Genomic DNA, 20,000 nt, shown 5'->3' on the forward strand with positions numbered 1-20,000 from the left:
CACACACACACACACACACACACACACACACACACACACACACACACTGTAGCTTTATAGAACAGACAGTGAGAAGTAGGTTCTTAAGGAACTCCCAACCATACAGTATGCGGTGCCATTAAGTGATGTAGATATGTTCAAACTAAGTGCAGACTCAGAGGCAGTGCTGACTGGACTCTGGTCTCTTAGATGATGTCAAGTGTGCATAATGAGACTTGGCTTCAAGAGCACCAGAAGTCAGAACTAGAACCACGGGGAACGGTCAGAGTGGGGTTGCCTTAGTGGCTCCATTGAGAACAAAATGGACTAGCAGCCTTGGTGCTCTGGGAACAGCTGATCTTCCCATCAGTGAGGGCCTGCTACAGAAGATTGACAGTCAGGACTTAAGAAGAAGTCTGAATTTAGATAGACAAGATCCACACACACAGACTGATGCACAGACTCTTCAGGGACAGAGGTTTTTCTGAATTGTTCTATTCAGTAGATTGTGCTTTTCAACCCCAGTGTCCTGAATCCTGCTCCTACCTGTATGTGATTAGAGGCAGTGCCCAGGCCCCAGCATTAAGCATATGAGTTTTCCTCCATTGCCTTCTCAGGAGCCTTAGCTGTCTGCTCGGTTGACTCAGGTAGATTCCTGCTATGTGCAGGGGAGACCTTGGTGGGCTTGCTACTTAAGATAGCAATGGCAGTAGTGCTATGTGTCTTGCTACTGCAAGATCAACCAGCTGTCTCCCTCATCTTGACTTCATCGGACAGATCTAAGAATTCCTCTGTAACAAGCAACCCCTTATCTTCTAGGCCGCTGTGCCCGCTGTGGGGAGAATGTCGTCGGAGAAGGAACAGGATGTACTGCCATGGATCAGGTCTTCCACGTGGATTGCTTCACCTGCATCGTCTGTGACGTCAAGCTCCGAGGACAGCCTTTCTATGCCGTGGAGAAGAAGGCATACTGTGAGCCCTGCTACATTGTAAGTTGCCACATTGGATCTTTATCTGCTCTGTCTTATTTGACCAAATACCAGTCACTCCATATAAATGTCACCATCAGTTCTTTGAAGTTTGAAAGATGGGTACACATGTAAATTGACATAATGTAGTTTTTTTCTATATAATTACAGTTCACATGAGGTCAAAAATTGTGTTAGGAGGGGGCTGCCTTTCAACTAAAGGTCAGCCAGAAAGTTGTCTTGCCTGTGCTTTTCATATATGTATATAGGAACAGTATGTTCTCTGTCATGTATATGAAGGATTCACTGTTCTCAGAGTCATACAGTCGTATCGTGCATTTGAAATCTCAGTATTTTAGGAAAGACTTAGTAGGTGGCTGAATTTGTCAATGGCCTTCCAACCTTTTGGACTAATTATCTTTGCAGAATCATTTTACCTCCCTAACCCCCAAGGTTGTCTATGGTGTAGAGAAACTATTATAAAGTATTAAAGAGAATTGCATCCTAATTCTGACTGAGCTAGAAATGGTTTTCTGTTTTAAAGAACAAAGCTATTTTTGAATAGCAAAGCTTAGTGACTAAAAATAAATAACATTTCCTTAGCATTTTATATGGCTACTTAATCTATTTAGCTATCTTCTGATAGAGTAGATTGCTGAATAAGAAAACTTTATATCCAAAGCAAATTCCTTTACTGTCATTCTGGTTTTGATCTATCTGTTGAATATATTCATGGAAAAGTAGTACTTTTTGCAAACCTAAAAATTAGTCACAGTTGTACCCTCTGCCAAGGCATTTCAACAGCAAAGATACCTTGAGAATAAGGTACTGGGACTGAGAAATTTGTAGATCTCCAGAGTTTAATTTTATTGGAATTTCTCCCGTGGTTGATGTCTTAGCATTACTGCTAATGTGATGAGACACCCTGACCAAAGGCAGCTTTTTAAGGAAACAGTTTATATTTCCAGGTACCTTCACTGATGAAAATGAGGGAAAGGCCATAGAAGGATGCTGCTTAGTGGCTTGCTCTCCATGGCTCCCTCAGCCTGATTTATTATAGAACATAGGACCACCAGCCCAAGGATGAGCTGAGCTTTTCCCCATTGACCACTAATGAAGAAAATGCCTTACAGACTTGCCTACAGCCAGATCTATGATGGCACTTTCTTCATTGACGCTCGCTCCTCTCCAATGACTCTAGCTCGTGTCAAGTTAACATAAAATTAAGCCAGCACAGCTGGTAACAAAATTCTGAAAACTAGAGTTTATCAAAACCCAAGGATGTGTAGCACAAAGCACAAAGCGCAGTTCTCCACGACTGACATTTTCTATGCTCATGTAATATTGCATTGCATCTCTTGGTTTCCATGTTATTTTGTTTTCCTTCCAGGAACAACTTAAGCACATGCAGCAGCATTATAATCCCATCAGCTAGAGCAGGTGGGAGAGAAAGGAACTGTTTTCAGGTCACTTGCCTCACTGCTGTCTTTAGAAGTGAGACTAGAGACACAGGCATAGGGGTGGCTTCTGTTACAGTCAGTCAGAGTCAGGACTGTGTTAGTTAGTCACATTTCCTCCTTGCCCTGTGACTTGGGCAGTGCTGCGTGTCGTTAGTTGTTCAGACTATAACGATAAGCATAGCAGCGCCCTGTCTATCTGGAAGCAGCAGCATCTACAGTAAGAAAAAGTCTAGTCAGCAAAATCTCACCTCTTACATCATTCAGCTCTTCAAGTACCACCCTGTGAAATCATTGTTGAAAAGAGGAAGGACTTTTATAATTCTGACCTCTTTTAAGTGGGCTGCACTTTCTAGCGACTCGGGACAGCCTTGTGCAATCGTTTATTGCTGCAAGTTTTGGCAGCAAAGTCAGCAAAACCTCGTCCAGCCATCTAGCTCTTGTCTAGCAGGGAGCAGTAACTTTTTTATAGCTCCTGTTTGGTCTCTTTTTTTACTGTGCCACTGATCATTGCTACTGTAACAATGCTTCTGTGGAAGGCATCTTAAGCTGTTTATTTTTATGCTTTGTAAGCAAAGGTCTTACATAAAATACCGGGAAACTGTAACAGCATGCAGAGAACATGAGTTTGAATTGAATTCAGTCAAAGCTTTCTGTCATGGCCAAGTTACTTGCTCTTTCTAAGCCGTGGCTTTTCTTTCTCATCTATATACTAGACATGATGGGAATATTTTTCCATAAGCCCCCCCCCCAAAGATGAAATGAGGTAATCTTTGTAAGCACCCTTAGTCTACCGAGGAAAAGCTATTCCACAAACGTTACATCTGTACTTTAGGATGGCTAGATGTGGGGACCTGCTTCCTGTTCGTGTGTGCGGTGGGACTCAGACTCACTTAGCTCGGGGAAGCTGTTTTGCTCCTTGGATATACCTATCTTCCATTTTCTGTTAATGTTTTTCTTTCCTCGGTGCACAACAAAGCTTCAGTTTCCTGTTTTTAGTCATTTTCTATAGTGTGGCAGCTCAGAATCCAGACTCTATTATATGACCCTTGAGATTGTTTAAGACGCTGGCTCCCTCTGCTCTGGTTGTGTGTCATAGCACACTGCACTTCAAGCAAGGCAGACTATCTGGGAAATATTTATTCATACACGTGGAAGAGCTGAGTGAATTCAAATAACAGAGGACCTCACTATCCTTTCTGTGATTTCTCCCCCTCATAAGGCCCTGTTATTGAGGTCCTTGACTTAATGACCTCCTTTCATAGCTACCCAGAAAGGTTTAAATCTTCTCAGAATTCAGATCCGCTTTACCTAAAGGCCCTCTCTGTTCAGTATTGATTCCAGGATGCAGCATGGGCCTCGTGCCCTTGACTGAGGTATCAGCACTTCCAATTCCTTCTAAACTTTCACAGTTTTAATAAGATGCATGCTGAAAGAACAGAATGACTAGAGAAACAGGAAGTGTGAATTATAGCAAACTGCATGGCAGGTGTACTTAATACAGGCAGTGCTAGGATTGCTTGTCTCTCCAGGAGCCAAAGTTCTAGAACAGGAGACCCTGTCCATGGAATCTAGCTTATTGTCACATGGCTGGACATAGGTGTCCCAAAGACATTGTGAACAAAGACATTACAATCAAGTCCCTGGGTGCCAGTCCATAGGACTCTTTTCTTTCTGTTCTTGTGTTTGGTTTGTTGTAACTGAATTGACAGAATAAGATAGAATAAGAATAGCGAAGGCAGTGGCTTAAATTAATTATTTCTCTGTAAGCACCAATCACTCATGCTTGACTATTGATCCAGGAATAAGGCCTCTCTCCTGTAAAACAAAACTTAAATTTCCTTCTGAATTGGTTATTGATAAGCCTAAAACCATATCTAAATGTAATATTGTATACCCTGACATTCAGTGCCCAGTAATCTCATCATATTTGATTTATCACATTAGTTCTTTCCTATGGTCTCTTGAGCTCTTATTCTTTGTATATCTGTATCTACAATTGAACAGATTTGATTCAGTGTAGTGGTATAGCTCTCTTCACATATATTTTACCTGTTTTCTGTCAAGTACCTGATATGAATACATGTACAGCATACTTCAGTGGCAATCTTCACTTTTAGCCTCTCATCTACTTAGATTTATAGTATGTTTATGAAGTACCTTTTAAAGAAAAAATATATTTTCCATTCCTTTATCATCATAATATGCTTAAAGAAAATTGAGTGAAAATTTTATATCTTTAAAATAAAGTTTAATTAAATTTACAATTAAATTAAAATTTAAAATTAACATAATTTTTAAAATGTAGTTTATTGTCTTGCTTAGGGTTTCCATTGCTGTAAAGAGACACCATAACCAAGTCCACTCTTATATAGGACATTTAATTGGGGCTGGCTTACACTTTCAGAGGTGCAGTCCATTATCATCATGGTGGGAAGCACGGTAGCATCCAGGCAGGCGTGGCACTGGGGAGGAAGCTGAGAGTTATACATCTTGTTCTGAAGGCAGACATGAGACTGTCTCACACATGGCTAGGAGGAAGGTCTCAAAGCCCACCCCACACTGACACACTTCCTCCAACAAGGCCATACCTCCTGAATAGTGCCACTTCTTGGGCTAAGCATATACAAACCACCACAATTATCAACTCAAATTATCAACATCAGTAATTCTAGGACATTGCCTGCTGTTCTTAGTTTTGACCTAGAACACATGATCCTCCTGCCTCAGTTTTATAGAATATACCACCACACCTAATACCTTGACATATTTCTTTAGAAAACTATTTCTAGTTGACAAGACTGTTACAATCAATGAGCTCAAATATTAAACTATATGCTATTCCCTGTTAGATTTATTTAGATTCATTTGGGTCAATGTAATAAGTACACTATGTCCTAGTTATTTTAACTGATGCTTGTATCAGTAGTAGTAAATAGATCTTGTAAATGATTCATTTCGATTATTCTTATAGTTTTGAATAAATAAAAAGATTAAAATTAAGAGCACTAAAGTTTATTAGGAAGTAAAATGATTTAAATAGAATCTATCTATATTGGTCCTATCTATCTGGTTATCATGTTGGGTATATCATTTGCCTCCAAGTACCAGGGTATTTTTGTTTATAAAGTTAAAATTCCCTAATGTCATAGATAAGGAATGAGCAAGTGTGTTATTTTTGTATCATGAAACTATTGGCTGTCTAAGGGATTAATCTGCTGAGTGACCTTATTGTGATACGATGGGAAGCTGTAGCCCACAATGGGCATGTTTCAGCTGCTGTTGCTATAGAAATATTGAAAGTAATTGGCTTGATAGGAAGAACACAGGGTACATGGGAGATCAGTGTTTTGCTTACAGTCATTTGTGTTTTTAGATATGAAGAGCATCAACAAGACCTCCAGCTTGTTTGAAACTTCTCTGGTTCAGACAAGCTTACTTCTGAGCATTAATGTAACAAAGGAACAGTTGCTTTCTTCTTGGCATTGTAAAGGACCCTAAGCCTTGGGACATACACATCAGACATCCTCAGGCAAAGTCAGTTTATGAAATGGTGATCCAGGATCCTCCACTGGGTCAGGGCTTTTGGACAGAGTGGCTGGAAAAGAGGGGCAGGAATTTTTATTAGAATTGAGATCCTACTGACTAGCAGACCTCTGAAAGTAGCAAGCCAGTCTCCTGGGAGACTAACTTGAAAGTACCAGAACCTGGCACATTAATAACCAACACATTAGCAGCCTTTTGCTCTCTTATGGCACTAAATGGTGAAGTTAAAGCAGTCTAGATTTTCAACTCCATTAAGATGTAGTTTTCTTGTACCTCTGCAGGAAAGCTGTCCTTTTATGTACTAACATTTGTCCTAATGGAATGTTTTAAAAGCAGGGCCCTGCGTGGGTGTTGGAAAAGGAACCAAAGAGTTGGGACAGAGTCTGAAAAATCCACATGAGCATCGCTCTTCCTAATCGCCCACCTCTGCTCTCATCAGCATGATGCTGCTTCTGCCTCCCTCGGTCTCCTACTGCACATACCACCTACACACTTAAACACATCCATTCCTGCTGTCTTATGTCACCCCACCAGCACTCTCCCAATAAGGAAAAGGGTTCAAGAACGAGAAACATTGTTTTAAAAACACTCTCCAATGAGGTTGACTGTGTGAACCTGGGTGTAATCTCCCTCATTCCTGACCTGTCATGCCTATTGGAACCGTGATAGGCAAGGGAAGAATATTAGACCTGGTTACAAATGAGGCTTTGATATGGTCAAAGGAAAAGGCAAAATGAAGCCAAAAAGCTTTCTTCTGACCTGGTCTTTATTTGCTATTTTATTTACTTATCTTATATATTTTATTTGCTATATTTATTTACCATGCTATCACTCTGAAAACTAACATTCATCCTTTTGAAAACAATGGAATGCTGTCAGTGACTGGCCACTCACATTAAAGTCACAGAAGCCTTCTGATCCCAAGATTTCATTTGATAGCAACTGACTGAACTGTGCCTTCTAGCATTATAGATAACGGGTAAAAGCTATGACACCTGGTCTTCACTTCAGTAGCTACAAATCCTCTTGTCCATAATGCCTGGAAGCTCAATACAAAAAGAATGCATTTATGTTTAGAGTTAAGAGTAGTCATAGTGATAAATGCCATGTGCCCAATAGTATAAGTGTATTTTTTTGAGTGGTTTTCTTTGTCTGTTGGTCTGAAAAGAGCCTTGGAGATATTGGTTCTGTTCCTTTTACGGTCATTTCCAGTAGCAAGAAACTGAGGCTCATACAACTCTAGCGTGATGGGCTTTGTTTTATCTTATATTTTATTTTGTTCTTTTTTTTTTTTTTTTTTTTTTTTTTTTTTTTTTTTATGAAGGAAGGAAGGAAAACCTAAATGACTGGTTTGTCCCTATTGCCTTCTCTAGGTGGGGTCTGGGTTTTTTGTGGGTTTGTTTGTTCATTTTTAGATTTAATTCAAACTGGATTTAGGGATATATAACCTTGTCTTATTTTAGAGAAATGTTGGGATCAAAATTGTCTTTTTAATGGTAATGAAAAAAATTTATATCTTTTAATATACAGTCATTAGAAGACTAGAAAAAGAAACATCAAATTCTCCCGTGCCGTATCTGCAGTCTGCTGAAAGACCATTTTCTGCCTCTGTGCTTGTTGGCATGGTCACAACCGTGGAGCTGTAATAGCCTCTGATGTGGGTGACCCACGCTGAGTGCTCTCACCTTACTTCCTAATTAGCTACTTGCTTAGTTATATAACCGTGTATCAAACTTTGTTTTGTATAGAAATAGTCCATGGGCATTCATAAAGGATATATACCCTTTCTGAAGAGTGACTCCAAAAGAACTATTTTGTTAGATAAACACATTAATGAGAACATTCCATGACAGTGGTCAAGGTCAGATGAAGCTGTAGTAAACAAAGAGCCGGTAAAACTATTTACTATTTGATGAAAAGGGGGATGGGTATAGGAGTGTGCTCAGTGGTAATCCACTCGCCTAGTATATGTAAGGCCCTCACTTTTATCTCAATGTGTGAAAAGGAGGTTAAACAAAAAAATAGAGAAATAAGTAAAGATAAATAAGCAAATTCTTATAATTCAAGTTATAGTATTTCAAAAGAATATTTTACAAAGTCAAATATCAATATCCCATAATACAAAAAGCAAAATACAATTTATGACAAAACTATCAGTTTAACCAGTGGACATGACATTAGTCATAAGCATCCCATATCGAACTAAGGATCAGACTTCTTCCCCTTCTGTAAGTATTACTACACAGAGAAACCCAGTCTCAAAAAAAACCAAAACCAAAACAAAACAAACCAAAACAAAGTTTCACTGCACTGAAATATACAGCACGCAATCCTGATGAATGATGAGGGGAAATGAAGACACCTGTTCTTTAGAAGGGGGCTGCAACCCTGTAGGTGCAACAACAATATGAACTGACCAGGACCCCCTGAGCTCTTGTCTCTAGCTGCATATGTAGCAGAAGATGACCTAATCGGCCATCATTGGGAAGAGAGGCCCCTTGGTCTTGTAAACTTTATATGACCCAGCACAGGGGAAGGCCAGGGCCAAGTAGTGGGAGTGGGTGGGTAGGGGAGCAGGGGCGGGGGGGGGGTATAGGGAACTTCTGGGATAGCATTTGAAATGTAAATAAAGAAAATAATAATAAATAAATTTAAAAAAAAAGAAAGCACATTTCTTTCCATCTTTGACCAATTAATTACAGGAGTTGGAAAATACAATTAATAAGATTGATTGAATCAAGATACATTGACTGTATAATAAAGAAATGTATTTTCCCAATACCCATAAAATATTTAGAAAAACATTTATCAATCAAAATCTAAAAGGAAACTACATACGGTACACCAGTTTAGGCCTACATCTTGTGAGGCTGGAGTCGGTATGTTGCAAGTTCCTGGCCACTCTTGATTACATAGGGAAACCCTGTCCAAAAGGAAAAAGCAGACAAATCCTGAAAGGGAACTGTAGAGGAATCCAGCAGTTGACTAGCCAGGATAACAGCTGAGAAATGAAAAGTTAAGTAAATAAACACCCTGCTGCAGCAGACTGCTTCAACTATGGAAGGAAGATGATAATGCCTGCCAGACAGAGGGCATGGATGGAGGTCTAAGTCGCAGAAGCCACTGTAAGGAGAGTACAGAAAATAAATAACTTGATGCTCATAGGAGATGCTGCCTGAAGAAGGGGTGGGATGCAGGCCATTCATGGCAAGTTGTTGGTGACTGAAAAAAATTCTAGGATATTCTATAGCAGTGAATTCAAGGCCAGCTGAGGTTAGAAAAGACCCTGTCTCATGGGGAAGGGTGGGAGGTGGGTGGGCATTAATGAATGTGGTACAAATAAATCTACACAAATGTAAAAAAACAAGTGTTGGCATAACTATAGACCATTTCCTCTCTCTCCACTAAACCTAGGCTCCTTTGCTCTGAGTAAAATGTTTTGATCCTAGTACACTTTTTCTCAATGTGGCCTTGCCAACATGCACAAAACCTTGAGTTCAATACCCATGCTTCATAAAACAGGTATGCTAGCACATACCTGTAAATACAGCCACAGAGGTGAAGACAGGATAATTAGAAGTTCAATGCCAGCCAGGGATGCAGTAGACCTTCCCTCAAAAAAAATCACATGTTTCATAGAAAAGATGCTTTTTCTGTAAATCTAAAATATGCAAGGGGGAAAAAAAAAAATCCAAAAAACCCCACCAATGTAGATGGAAGTCAAAAGTGCTACCCGAGAAAGGGCGAGGAAATGTCACTAACAGGGTTTCTCCTATCTTCAAAGAATAAATGTTGCCTGCAGTGTCTCCACCTTCAACCTTCTGAGACCATAACTTAGCCTGCCTCAGGGAGTAAGTGCTAATCTAACTGCACATGTGGAGAAATCCTAAAAGAAATGTTGAGTTCAGTGCTGGCATGATAAATTGGAGTGGTAAAGTGAATACCACATAATAAAATATTCTACATTATTTAATGAGTGCAATATTTGAACAATATTGGGAGCCTTTAAAATACATGGATTAAACTCCTATAGCAAATTGGGGCGGGGAGAAAATATGAGTATACTCATCTCCACGGATGCTTTTCACTCAAATGATACTTCATAAACTTTGTTGCAAATTTTTTAGGATTTAATTATTCTATAGAGTGTATGCGTGCTTGCATCCATGAATACATGTGTGTGTGCACGTGTGTGTACATGTACATGTGTGTGATGGGTGTACCATGCTTGTGGATGCCAGAAAAGGGCATCAAATCCCCTGGAACTGGACTTACCGGTGTTTGTGAGCCTGGGTTCTAGGAATCCAACCCAAGTTCTCTGCAAGCACAGCAAATACTCCTCACAGCTGAGCATGGCTGCAGCCTGTCATTCCTTCTTTTAAAACAAGCAAGCACCCCAACACAAAGCCAACTCTAAGTAAAGGGGGGAAACTAGTTTAGTTGAATAAGGCCAGCCTTCCTACCCTTGAATCTAGGAATGTGCACGATCATCTCTTATATTTGTAGTTTTTTTAACTTTTGAAGTGGGGCTATGAAAACAAAAAGAAAAGAAAAAGCTAAATGCATATATGTTTTGCATAATTATGTAGGTTTTTTTTTTTTTACACAGACATAACAAATAAAATAAAGGTCCACATACCTGTTACCCAGTTTAACAAATAAAACTATTAGAAATGCACTGGATTCTTTGTTCTGACCACAGTCCCCAGACTTCCTTTTGTCATACCCATGGGGTTCTAATGCACATCTCTAGCAATGTGCACTGTTGTTTACATGCAGGGTTTCATAACTGTAAATATAGAACATATAAATATTTATAGACAAAGTTAGACTATGTAACATCATTAAATCTAAAGTAGTAGAACAAAGCCTAAAAAGCTGACAAGATAAAAGTTACCAGGTGAGATTTAAAGAATTCATGAGAGATAGCCCTTTCATAAAAGCCATAAGAAAAACTGAGCAACTAGGTACCATTGGAAATTGTGTCTGTGCAAGGGAATTTAGTGTGCTTTGGAGCCTGCCTGACACTTGTATGCCACTCTTAGAGCCACCCATTCATAATCAGCAGTATGCCCAATCTATGGCTATCTTTTCTAGTGACATAGTTCTGTCCCCCTGTGGACACTGGGCAGTACTTTACTGTCAAAGAAGCTGAGGCACATTGAGCAGAGCAACAGGAAGTCCTTGTTGAATATAACATTTCCCGCTAACTCTTACCCCAAAGTATACCAACTTCTGTTGAATAAGAACATTTAAGGCCCAGAAGGAACTAAAATTAAAGAAGTACTTTAATTCAGTACTGCTGTTTTATGGCTGAAGAAGCTAACAGCCAGAGAAAGTTTGTTGCTTTGCCTGAGTTCACATGTGTGGCAATGGTAGAAGCATGAATAGAAATCATGTGCCTTGGTGGTACCTTCAGGACCCTCTCTCTTTGGGAAGAGATTTGAAATCATTAAGCCTATGTTTCTACAGAGGCAGAGTGTTCCCTGGGGAAAGCTGGGCTCTGCCCACTTCAGTAGGACAGTGAACCAGGACAGCATTTGCTTCAGCTCTGACCAGAATGAAGGGTCTCATATTTCCAGGTTCAGTGCCTCTGAAATGTTATGCTAGAACTTTCTTCCTGCCCCAGTTTGTTTATTTTTAAATGAAGCATGAACTCACCACCCAGTGTTTGACAGAGTTTGGATGAATGTCAGCATCAGGCCACGGCAATAATGGTTTAAGATTATTTAATCCCATTACTTATACACTTCATTAGGTTGAGTGAATTGCTGGCTGTGGTTCAGCAAAGTTCCTACTTTAAAGATAAAGGATGGAAAGAGAATAGGAAAGGAGCCTCTTTATTCCTTGTTTTCTTTCTTATTCATCTTGCAGCTCTTAATGGACAGAAGGACAATAATTAGCCATCCACAGTGTAATGTCTGCACTACCAAAGCCCTCTGAACTGCTCTGCACCACCAGAACAAATTGTCCATAGCTTTAAATTTCCTATAAGTAGAAAAAGAAAGGAGTGAACTTGGAGGGGGGAGGAGGGACTAAGCTCTAAAATTCTATCTGGAAATTCTGTCTAAAATGAGCTCCTGGATCCTCAGTAATATAACCTTTCACTTGGGGTTGGAAAATACAAGTCAAGTGATTTTAAAGATGTAGAAATTCAAATCACAACCAGCCCAAACAACCAGCTACCATTCAGCATCTACTCTGTTTCTTTAGCTTCAGTTTCTGAACATATAGAATGGCAGTTTCTCCTTATATCTCATGATCACATGGTGAAAAAAACATTCGGAGAGGGGGGCTGAGCTAGAGTCAGTAAGGTGTGCGTTTGATTGTATGTACTGTATCTGTGTGTGTTTGATTGCGGGGGGGGGGGTAATTGCACCAGGCCAGAGTCCAAGGCCCATGAGCAAAGCCTTTAAAGGAGGTCTTCCTTGACTTGAGTCTCTAGCTCACATTGCCTTCAAGTCTCTGGCACACTCCTGGACCCTGACGGTCTTATAGCTCAGAGAATGTGAGGCCTTGAGGTCTCCAAAGCTTGATTTCTGCAGCATGAGTCAAAGGTCATCTGCTTTCAATCACTGGCTGTGCTCCTTAAACAAATACGTTCTAGACCCTCCCAAGTCCCCATATAGGAGGACAAGAGCATAGCACCTTCTAGAAGCTGAGGGTCAAGGATGGCCTGTAGTTTGTATGTACACAAAGGTCTGAGATCCATGCCCCATTCTTTGACCTCCATTAAGAACTGACTTCAGAATTCTTCTCCTTCCCTCTTGAGACTTGTTTCCAGTAGCCTCTTTTGAACATTGACCTCGGAAGCTCCTCTCCCTGCCGTGGTCTAAGCTGCTGGCTCCCTTGTGTCTCTTCCCATCTCTGTCCCTCAAAGATCTTAATTAACCAGCCTTTAGAAACTTTCTTGGATAAGACTTTTAGCATTTGATGTTTTTCCTGAGGTTTTGCTTTCATTTTTTTTTTTTGGAGAGGAAAAAGAATGCTAACGTGAAGTTAGGTGGGTAGTTAGCTAGGAAGGGTCTGGGAGGAATTATGAGAGGGGGTCAGAATAGCTCAAAATAGATTTTAAACATTAGGTAAAATTAAAAATATAACTTTGGGAAGTTTTTCAACTATTTGTGGCTTTCTTGAACATATGATGTCTTTTTTTACCAACAACTGCATAGAGCTGAACCTTACTATAAGTGATATAAAATTGGTGGCTTCTTGGCATATTCCTAGTAGAATATATAAAGGCAGAGAGGTCACATGTGACTCATCCCTGTTGGGGTTTATGGGTTTTGGGTTTTTTTTTTTTTTTACAATGTTTATCACAGCAGGTGATCCTATCATTGCTTTGAGAGAGATGGAGGTTGGAAGGGGACAGGCTTCATGCCAATGTCTCCTCACAGGGTTTGCCTTATATCCTGTTTGTTTGCCCTCTGGTGCACTTGAACTTGAGACTCTCTGAAATGGAAGGGAACAGGAAAACTGGGCAACAGGAGCCTATGTGCAGTCATTGCTGGATGTAAATACAAACAATTGAGGGTGAAGCCGGCTGTCCAGTTTCCAGCCCAAGAACCTTCAGATGTGCTCAAGGTTGAGTGCACAGATTTTCCCCACCCAGCACAGTTGCCAGGAGTTTGATCAGGAGTTCTCTTATGTGCTGAACGTGACAGGCCAATTTCCTCCCATAACCCAGTTCAGATGAACAATAAAAAAGTTCATGACTACTTAACTTCCAGGACCCCTTTAGCACACTTCTCTGAAGGGGAGGGAAGCCCCAGGTGATGTCATCGTTCCTGCAGAGCAGGTTCCCTTTTCCTCATCTTACAGAGATGTAATATATGGGATGTTACAATGCCTAACACAGGAAAATCTGCCTGAAACATCTCCACTGGATGAATGAACCAACTACTCTAAAGCAATCTGGATATATTGAATGCATATATTTTGTGATATTTTGCATTGGACCAATTATTTTTATATAAATAGTAAACACCTTCCTTAATAGTCATTCCATGTTTTGAGTCCCTTAATGATCTCAGGGGTGGCTAAAGTAATTCAGAAGAATACAGTTGATGGTATAGATCAGTTGAAATGATTGAATCTTCTAAGATATATTCCTCTTGAAAGTAAATATTTATGTTTCCAATTTAGCCAAATGACCTAAAAAGTTTTCTGTTGTAAAGCATAACATATGCAAGTAGTTTTCAAGCAAGTAGAAAATAGAAAATAGTGAGTATATTTAGGATCCAAGGGAAGAAGGAAGGAAATCCTGGTATCTTGGGAGGGAAGTAAAGATTTTCCTGCTCAAAGCGGCCTGCAGGATGGGTCAGATGGCTGCTGTTATTCTCTCTGTTTTTACCCTCTTTTTATTAATAAGAACAGAATCAAGACATGAAATAAAACCATTTTGGAAAGCAATTAGAGCAGAGATGCCAGAATCTAAATCTTAGCCCCACCCTTGTCTTTAAATAATCGTCACCTGTCATGAGATGCGACCTTTTCTTCTCTTTGTCAGCAAGGCTCCCATGTCAGCCTCGAATTCTATTTCTGTTACCCACCTCTGCTTCAAGAACCCTCCTGATTCGCCTGTAGTTGAGGGTGTGCAGTCTTTCTGTGCCTCCAGGGTGGCTGCCTTTGCTTGTGGGTTTGTCTTTTACCTCTTTGAATCCTTTTCTGTCTACTCTCCACATTGGTAGATGCTCTCTTTCCCTTACACACCGCCAAGAGTGACATGGGAACCAGCTTGCTTTTCTTTGTGTGACTCTACTCTGTGAGACCCCAAACCTAATTTCTAGTATCCAGAATAGTACCCAAAGCTATACCTCTCATCCTAGGGGTAGTTCATTTGTTCTCAACAGCTATTACAAAACAGAGACAAACATCATAGCAACAGCAAAATGAAGCATAACAAAACAGTGTAAGCAGCGGCTGTGGAGCCTTTAGAGAAGGTAGGCTCTGACTCGACAGCAGTCAGTTACCTGCACTGGGCCCTTAAACATTAAGCTCACAGATGAGTATGCCATGGTTCTCTCCTCTTCCCGGAGTGCTGCCATGTGAGCACACACTAGCATACATACATGTCACCAGTTAGAACCGACCTGCACCATATGTTCCTTGCTATAACTGACTAAAATCATGAGCCAGACCAAACCTCCGTTTCCTCAATTGCCCCATGAAGTGTGTTGGCCATAGGCACAAGGAACATTTACTAACCCACAGAATCAGAAACAAGTAGCAATTAGCTGAACCTTTTGACCATAGGTTGATCGATGCATTATCAGTGCTGTTATGGGGTAAAACCACAACTCTACCCTCCTAGTAATAGGAGCTGACTAATCACTTAACAGGCATTTAGCCAGCATCCTCTTGGCTTGACTTTCTTCTGCTCACCACAGGAATGGCATTCATGTGAAGGTACTGTACTGCTGCTACATTTTCCCATCAGTATTTATTTTTCCTTGCTAGATCTTATCATATTGTGAAGAAAACAAGAAAGACATTGTTAGGGAATTAGTGCAGGGCTGCTATGAAATTGTTGAGAAATTGGCACAGTTGGCAGGAAGTGTGGCCCTGAGTCTGGCTGGACAGTGCCATTTCAGCAAAGGAGCTGGCATAACACCGTGTTCACCCATAAAGTCCTTCTTGTCAAAGTGTCTTATGGAATTAACTCCTCATGTACGGATCAATAAACCTCACCAATTTGCCAATGTAATTAAGAGGTAGCAGATTAAGCATTACTAATTAAGCTCAAAGTATACTAGAATGAAGAAGGTTATTTTTGTGAACTGGGCTGCTGGAGTTTCCTTCAGGACGTTGCAGTTCTTAGAGAGGATACTCTAGGATGGGTCCACTACTGTGAGGGGAAGGAGCATTGAACCGGATGTATTTTAAGTCATTTTTATAACTAAAGAGCGAATGGGGCATCAGCTGTGAGGGGCGTAGAATGAGCCCAAGCCAGCTCCTGCGTTGGAAATATAGAGCACAGCAGACTTGGCTATGCCCCAGCAGAGCCCTTGGGATACTGAGAAGGGTCAGACAGACAACAGAGTAAGGCAGAGCTATCTGACTTAAGCTCCAGAGATCCGGGCCCTGTGAAGAGATCAGAGAAAAGTACAAGCCCTGCCCTGGAGCCACGGGGAAGCATCAAAGAGGCCCCAGGATGGGCTGCATTTGACCATTTGACCTGGGCCTAGAAAACCAGCTTATTATTCAATATTTTCAGGAAATAATAACTTGGTTCCTAATTGCTGCTGGATGGTATTAAGTATAGAGCAGAAAACGTTTCTTCCCACCCTCTGAAGGAGTAACGCTTGCATCCATGAAATAGACTCAGAGATGACCGATAACCAGGAGAAAGTTTATTAAGTACATGGGAATAGCCCAAGACAGGAAACTGACTACCCAAGGAAACTCCTTTACCCTTCTCTTAGAGGATGAACAAACTATAGGCTGCTTACTAAAAAATAATGAACTCTTAGAAGAATAGAGCCTAGCCTATGGTCAGCTGTGGGGCTCTGTTGACTTCCAGTCTCTTTTCCTTTGATAATGTTTATATTCCCTGGTTAATGAGATTCCCAGGGAAGCAACCCATGACAGTTGTCTTCCTTTTGGACTTAGTCAAATAAACTGACCAGAAGAAGATGAACATGCACTTGAGAGAGAAAGAAGGAGGTAAACACTGTGGTCTTTAAGTGTCCAGTCTCTTTCTTCTACTCAAAGTCCACATCATATCAAAGCACCATAATTTGGGGCATTGTTTCCGAAGGCCCATCCCTGGCAGCTTGTTCCCTGTCTATGTTAATTATATACCTTTGAACACATAACCAATTGATCAGCATAATAATATCTTATACTTAAATGCATGTACCCAAAGTATGTTCAAAGTTGTTTTTCCTTTGATATGTATAGCAATCCCATAAAGGTTTTAGGATAGATGTGTAAGAACCAAGGCCCTGTGAAAATACCCCAGATACCTCATCACTGAGGATGGAGCTTTGATGTTCACTGTCTGACTGGGAGCCCACTTTTCTCATCTTTGTAGTCTAGTTGCCTGCCTAAATGGCCCAATCCATAAAGCCCACCTAATGTAAATTCTAACGTCCCAATCTGTGAAGTACACCTTACTAAGCATCTCCTGGACTCTAGATTTTTAAAAGAAACCACAATCTTTGTTAAACTTGGTTAATAGACCATCAGTTGGATAGTAGAAATTAAAATTCCTTACCATATGCGTATAAACTGTCTTCAGAGCTGGGCAGTGGGTAGGGATATGGAAGAACGCGGGGATGAGTTTTTGCAGTTGACCTAAGCATGACAGAGTCTGCCAAGGGTACCTGTGTTGCCATGTTCTTTGTCTCCACATTACCTGGGGCCATGTGCACGAGCTTAACCTCTGCTGACCTTCCTTGCAGTGTAGTTGGTGATGCAGTGATCATCCCTCTAACTTCCACATCACTGTGGAGAGTTTCTCTTGACCCTTCAGCACAGCACAAGATAATTTAGGAATTGGTGTTAAGGCTTTAAGATTATTTGTAAGGAAAATAAATAACTTTATGATAGTTTGTAAATACTAACTTACTCAATACATTGATTGATGCTCTGGTTTAACTAGCAAACATCCAAGATGCTTTGCAGTTTAAAGGATTGTTACTCTTCCATCAAGTCAGTCAGCTGTCACTATGACTGGGGATTGTAAGCAAGTCACAGCAACTTTTAATTAATCAGCCTAAACAGTCCAGTTATTGCCAACCATCTCATCATTACTATTTCATGGATGTTGTAAGAAGGGTTACACTTTCCAGTGACCTCTACCTGAAGGGTGGGATCTCAATAGCATGTAGTGGCTAAGAACATCCCTGTCATCTACTTTAAGGAAATCTGTCCTTAAAAGAAGTTGAGATTGATTTTGTCAATTATACAAGGTTGGAACTCTACCAGGAAACCACATTCTAGGTTATTTTATTTTGGTCATTTGGAACTATAGGATGTTTCATAGCTCTTTTCTATACTTATCCATGTTCTGAACTCTTTCTAGCAGGCTTTTTGAGCAAATGTTTTCCAAAAACATTAGTGGCAAGGTCTTTGCATCTGAAGAGATTATAAGGTGTGATGGGTCTAATTCTGGGTTAAGTTGGATCTGAGGTATTCTCTGTCTAGCAGAAGCCTCCTGTTAGACTTAGTCTCAGCATTTGTGCAAATGTGTAAATGAGTAAAACAAGTTTGCATTACCAACCACCAAAACCCACATACATGTGCACACACAGACATGAGAACACATGCATGCAGAAACCCAGCCAACTGGGAAACAGCTCTCTGCCTTGAGGAGAATTTAAAATCTAGTACATCACAAAAGCATAGTTTTTAAAAAAGTACAGGCAAATTTATAAACAGACACTACTGCACTAATTTATCAACCAAGCAAGTTTAAGTGGGACAAGATAAAAAGAAACTGTAATTTAAATTTTTTCTGTATGGTACTTGTGAGAATATGTATGTAAGTGTGTGTGTGTGTGTGTGTGTGTGTGTGTGTGTGTGTGTGTGTGTGTATAGGAATGTATTGAATTTGAAAGTAATTTATGGAAAATGCTGCTACCATGGTATTTCAAATGCTCCACAATTTGAATTTAAACTACTCAATGGGATCATTAAGATTATTATGCATGTTTTTCAAAGACTTTCAAATGACAATTTTAAAAAATGGATGCCCTTTAAAAACCGAAGAATGTTATTGCACTTGTATAGATTGATGCAGCTTGAAGGAATTGCCACCGCCCCTTCTGAGCAAGTACCTGATGGCGGCTGTTCAAGAGACATGGGTATTAGAGAAGTACCAAGCTGCACATGCATCCGTTGGTAACAAAAACCGGATTATAGAGCAGGCTTTATGGACAAAGACTGATTTCATTTAGTAAAACTGACAGCAGAAAACTGGGAAAGGATAGAGTGTTCAGAGTCAGTGTGAGTTAATGTCGGGCTCAAGTCCAGAGGTTGTGACAGCAGAGGCTCGCAGACTGAGCTCCAAAAGGAAGGCTCCCTCAAACTTAGCACTTCTGCCCTCTGTTCCTTTGTATGGGAGGGCCGCCTTCCACTGTTTGCCTGTTAACCAGTGAACAACATACCAAGGTTGGAGGAATATTGAAGCATTTTTCAAAAGGAAGGGTGGTTGGTTGGTTTGCTTTTGCCAATAAACTCACTATTTTAATTTTAAAACTAAGTTGTAATTCTGATCATTGGAAATATGCTAGTCCTTTTGTTTGGGTTTTGGGTTTTTGAGACAGTGTCTCACTGTGTAGCCCAACATTAAGCTATTGTAGCCTAATTACCAAATCTGCCTTGAACTTATGTAGGGAACACACTCTACAGCAATACATAGGAACACACGGTTGTTCCTTTCCACACTGTTAGAATTTTATTGACTTTGCAAACAACATCAGTTTCCTAGGCTGCAATTTACAAAGCAGTCTCAATTTCCCATGATAGCCAGCAGTTGGCAAACACGGTTCTTTTATTCCAATCATAATTACTAATATTAACTCCCGGATCACATGTTACGCTTCCTACAGTAATTATATGTATATTGGAAGGTTACAGAATGACTACTAAAAGGTTAAAGAGGCTGCTGAGTTCAAAGAGGTCTTGATGGGAGCAGAGGTGGAGGGCTGATCCTGACTCAGAGAGTCACTGCGGGTGGTTAGATGAGCTACTAAGGAATTCAGTTGAAGAGTTATTGAAGGTTCAGAGCCTAGCAGCAGTAGTGTCCCACGTGATCCTGACCCCTCTCTACTGCTGAAGAAGCTCACTTGGTAGAGTGCTTGCTTGGCATGTAAGCCTAGAAGCCCAGGGTTTGGGAGGTGAAGGCAGAGGGTTAAGAAGTTCCAGGTTATCTTCAGCTACACAGTGAGCTCCAGACCACCTTGGCACACATATGACCCTTTAAAGTTAAAGAAAGTCTGATAACTCATCTCTTAATTCAAGTGGAATTAAATGAGGCTGTACATATGCCCTGTTCTCCCTGGTTTATTTTAAACAGTCCTAGAATCAAAGGGATGGTATTTGT

At 40.4% G+C, this 20,000-nt stretch overlaps 1 protein-coding gene across 7 annotated transcripts in view; it reads left to right on the forward strand.

The window, feature by feature from the left end:
- The window catches only part of Lpp (LIM domain containing preferred translocation partner in lipoma), a 599,010-nt gene that overhangs the window by 500,583 nt on the left and 78,427 nt on the right, over nt 1–20,000 (forward strand). For all 7 annotated transcript variants that reach the window (XM_029544361.1, XM_029544363.1, XM_029544362.1 and 4 more), the window contains one exon: nt 799–968. In XM_029544361.1, the coding sequence (XP_029400221.1) occupies nt 799–968 (170 nt within the window). The remainder of the gene's footprint in view (nt 1–798; nt 969–20,000) is intronic.

Source organism: Mus pahari, chromosome 12, assembly GCF_900095145.1.
Source record: "Mus pahari chromosome 12, PAHARI_EIJ_v1.1, whole genome shotgun sequence".
NCBI lineage: Eukaryota > Metazoa > Chordata > Mammalia > Rodentia > Muridae > Mus > Mus pahari.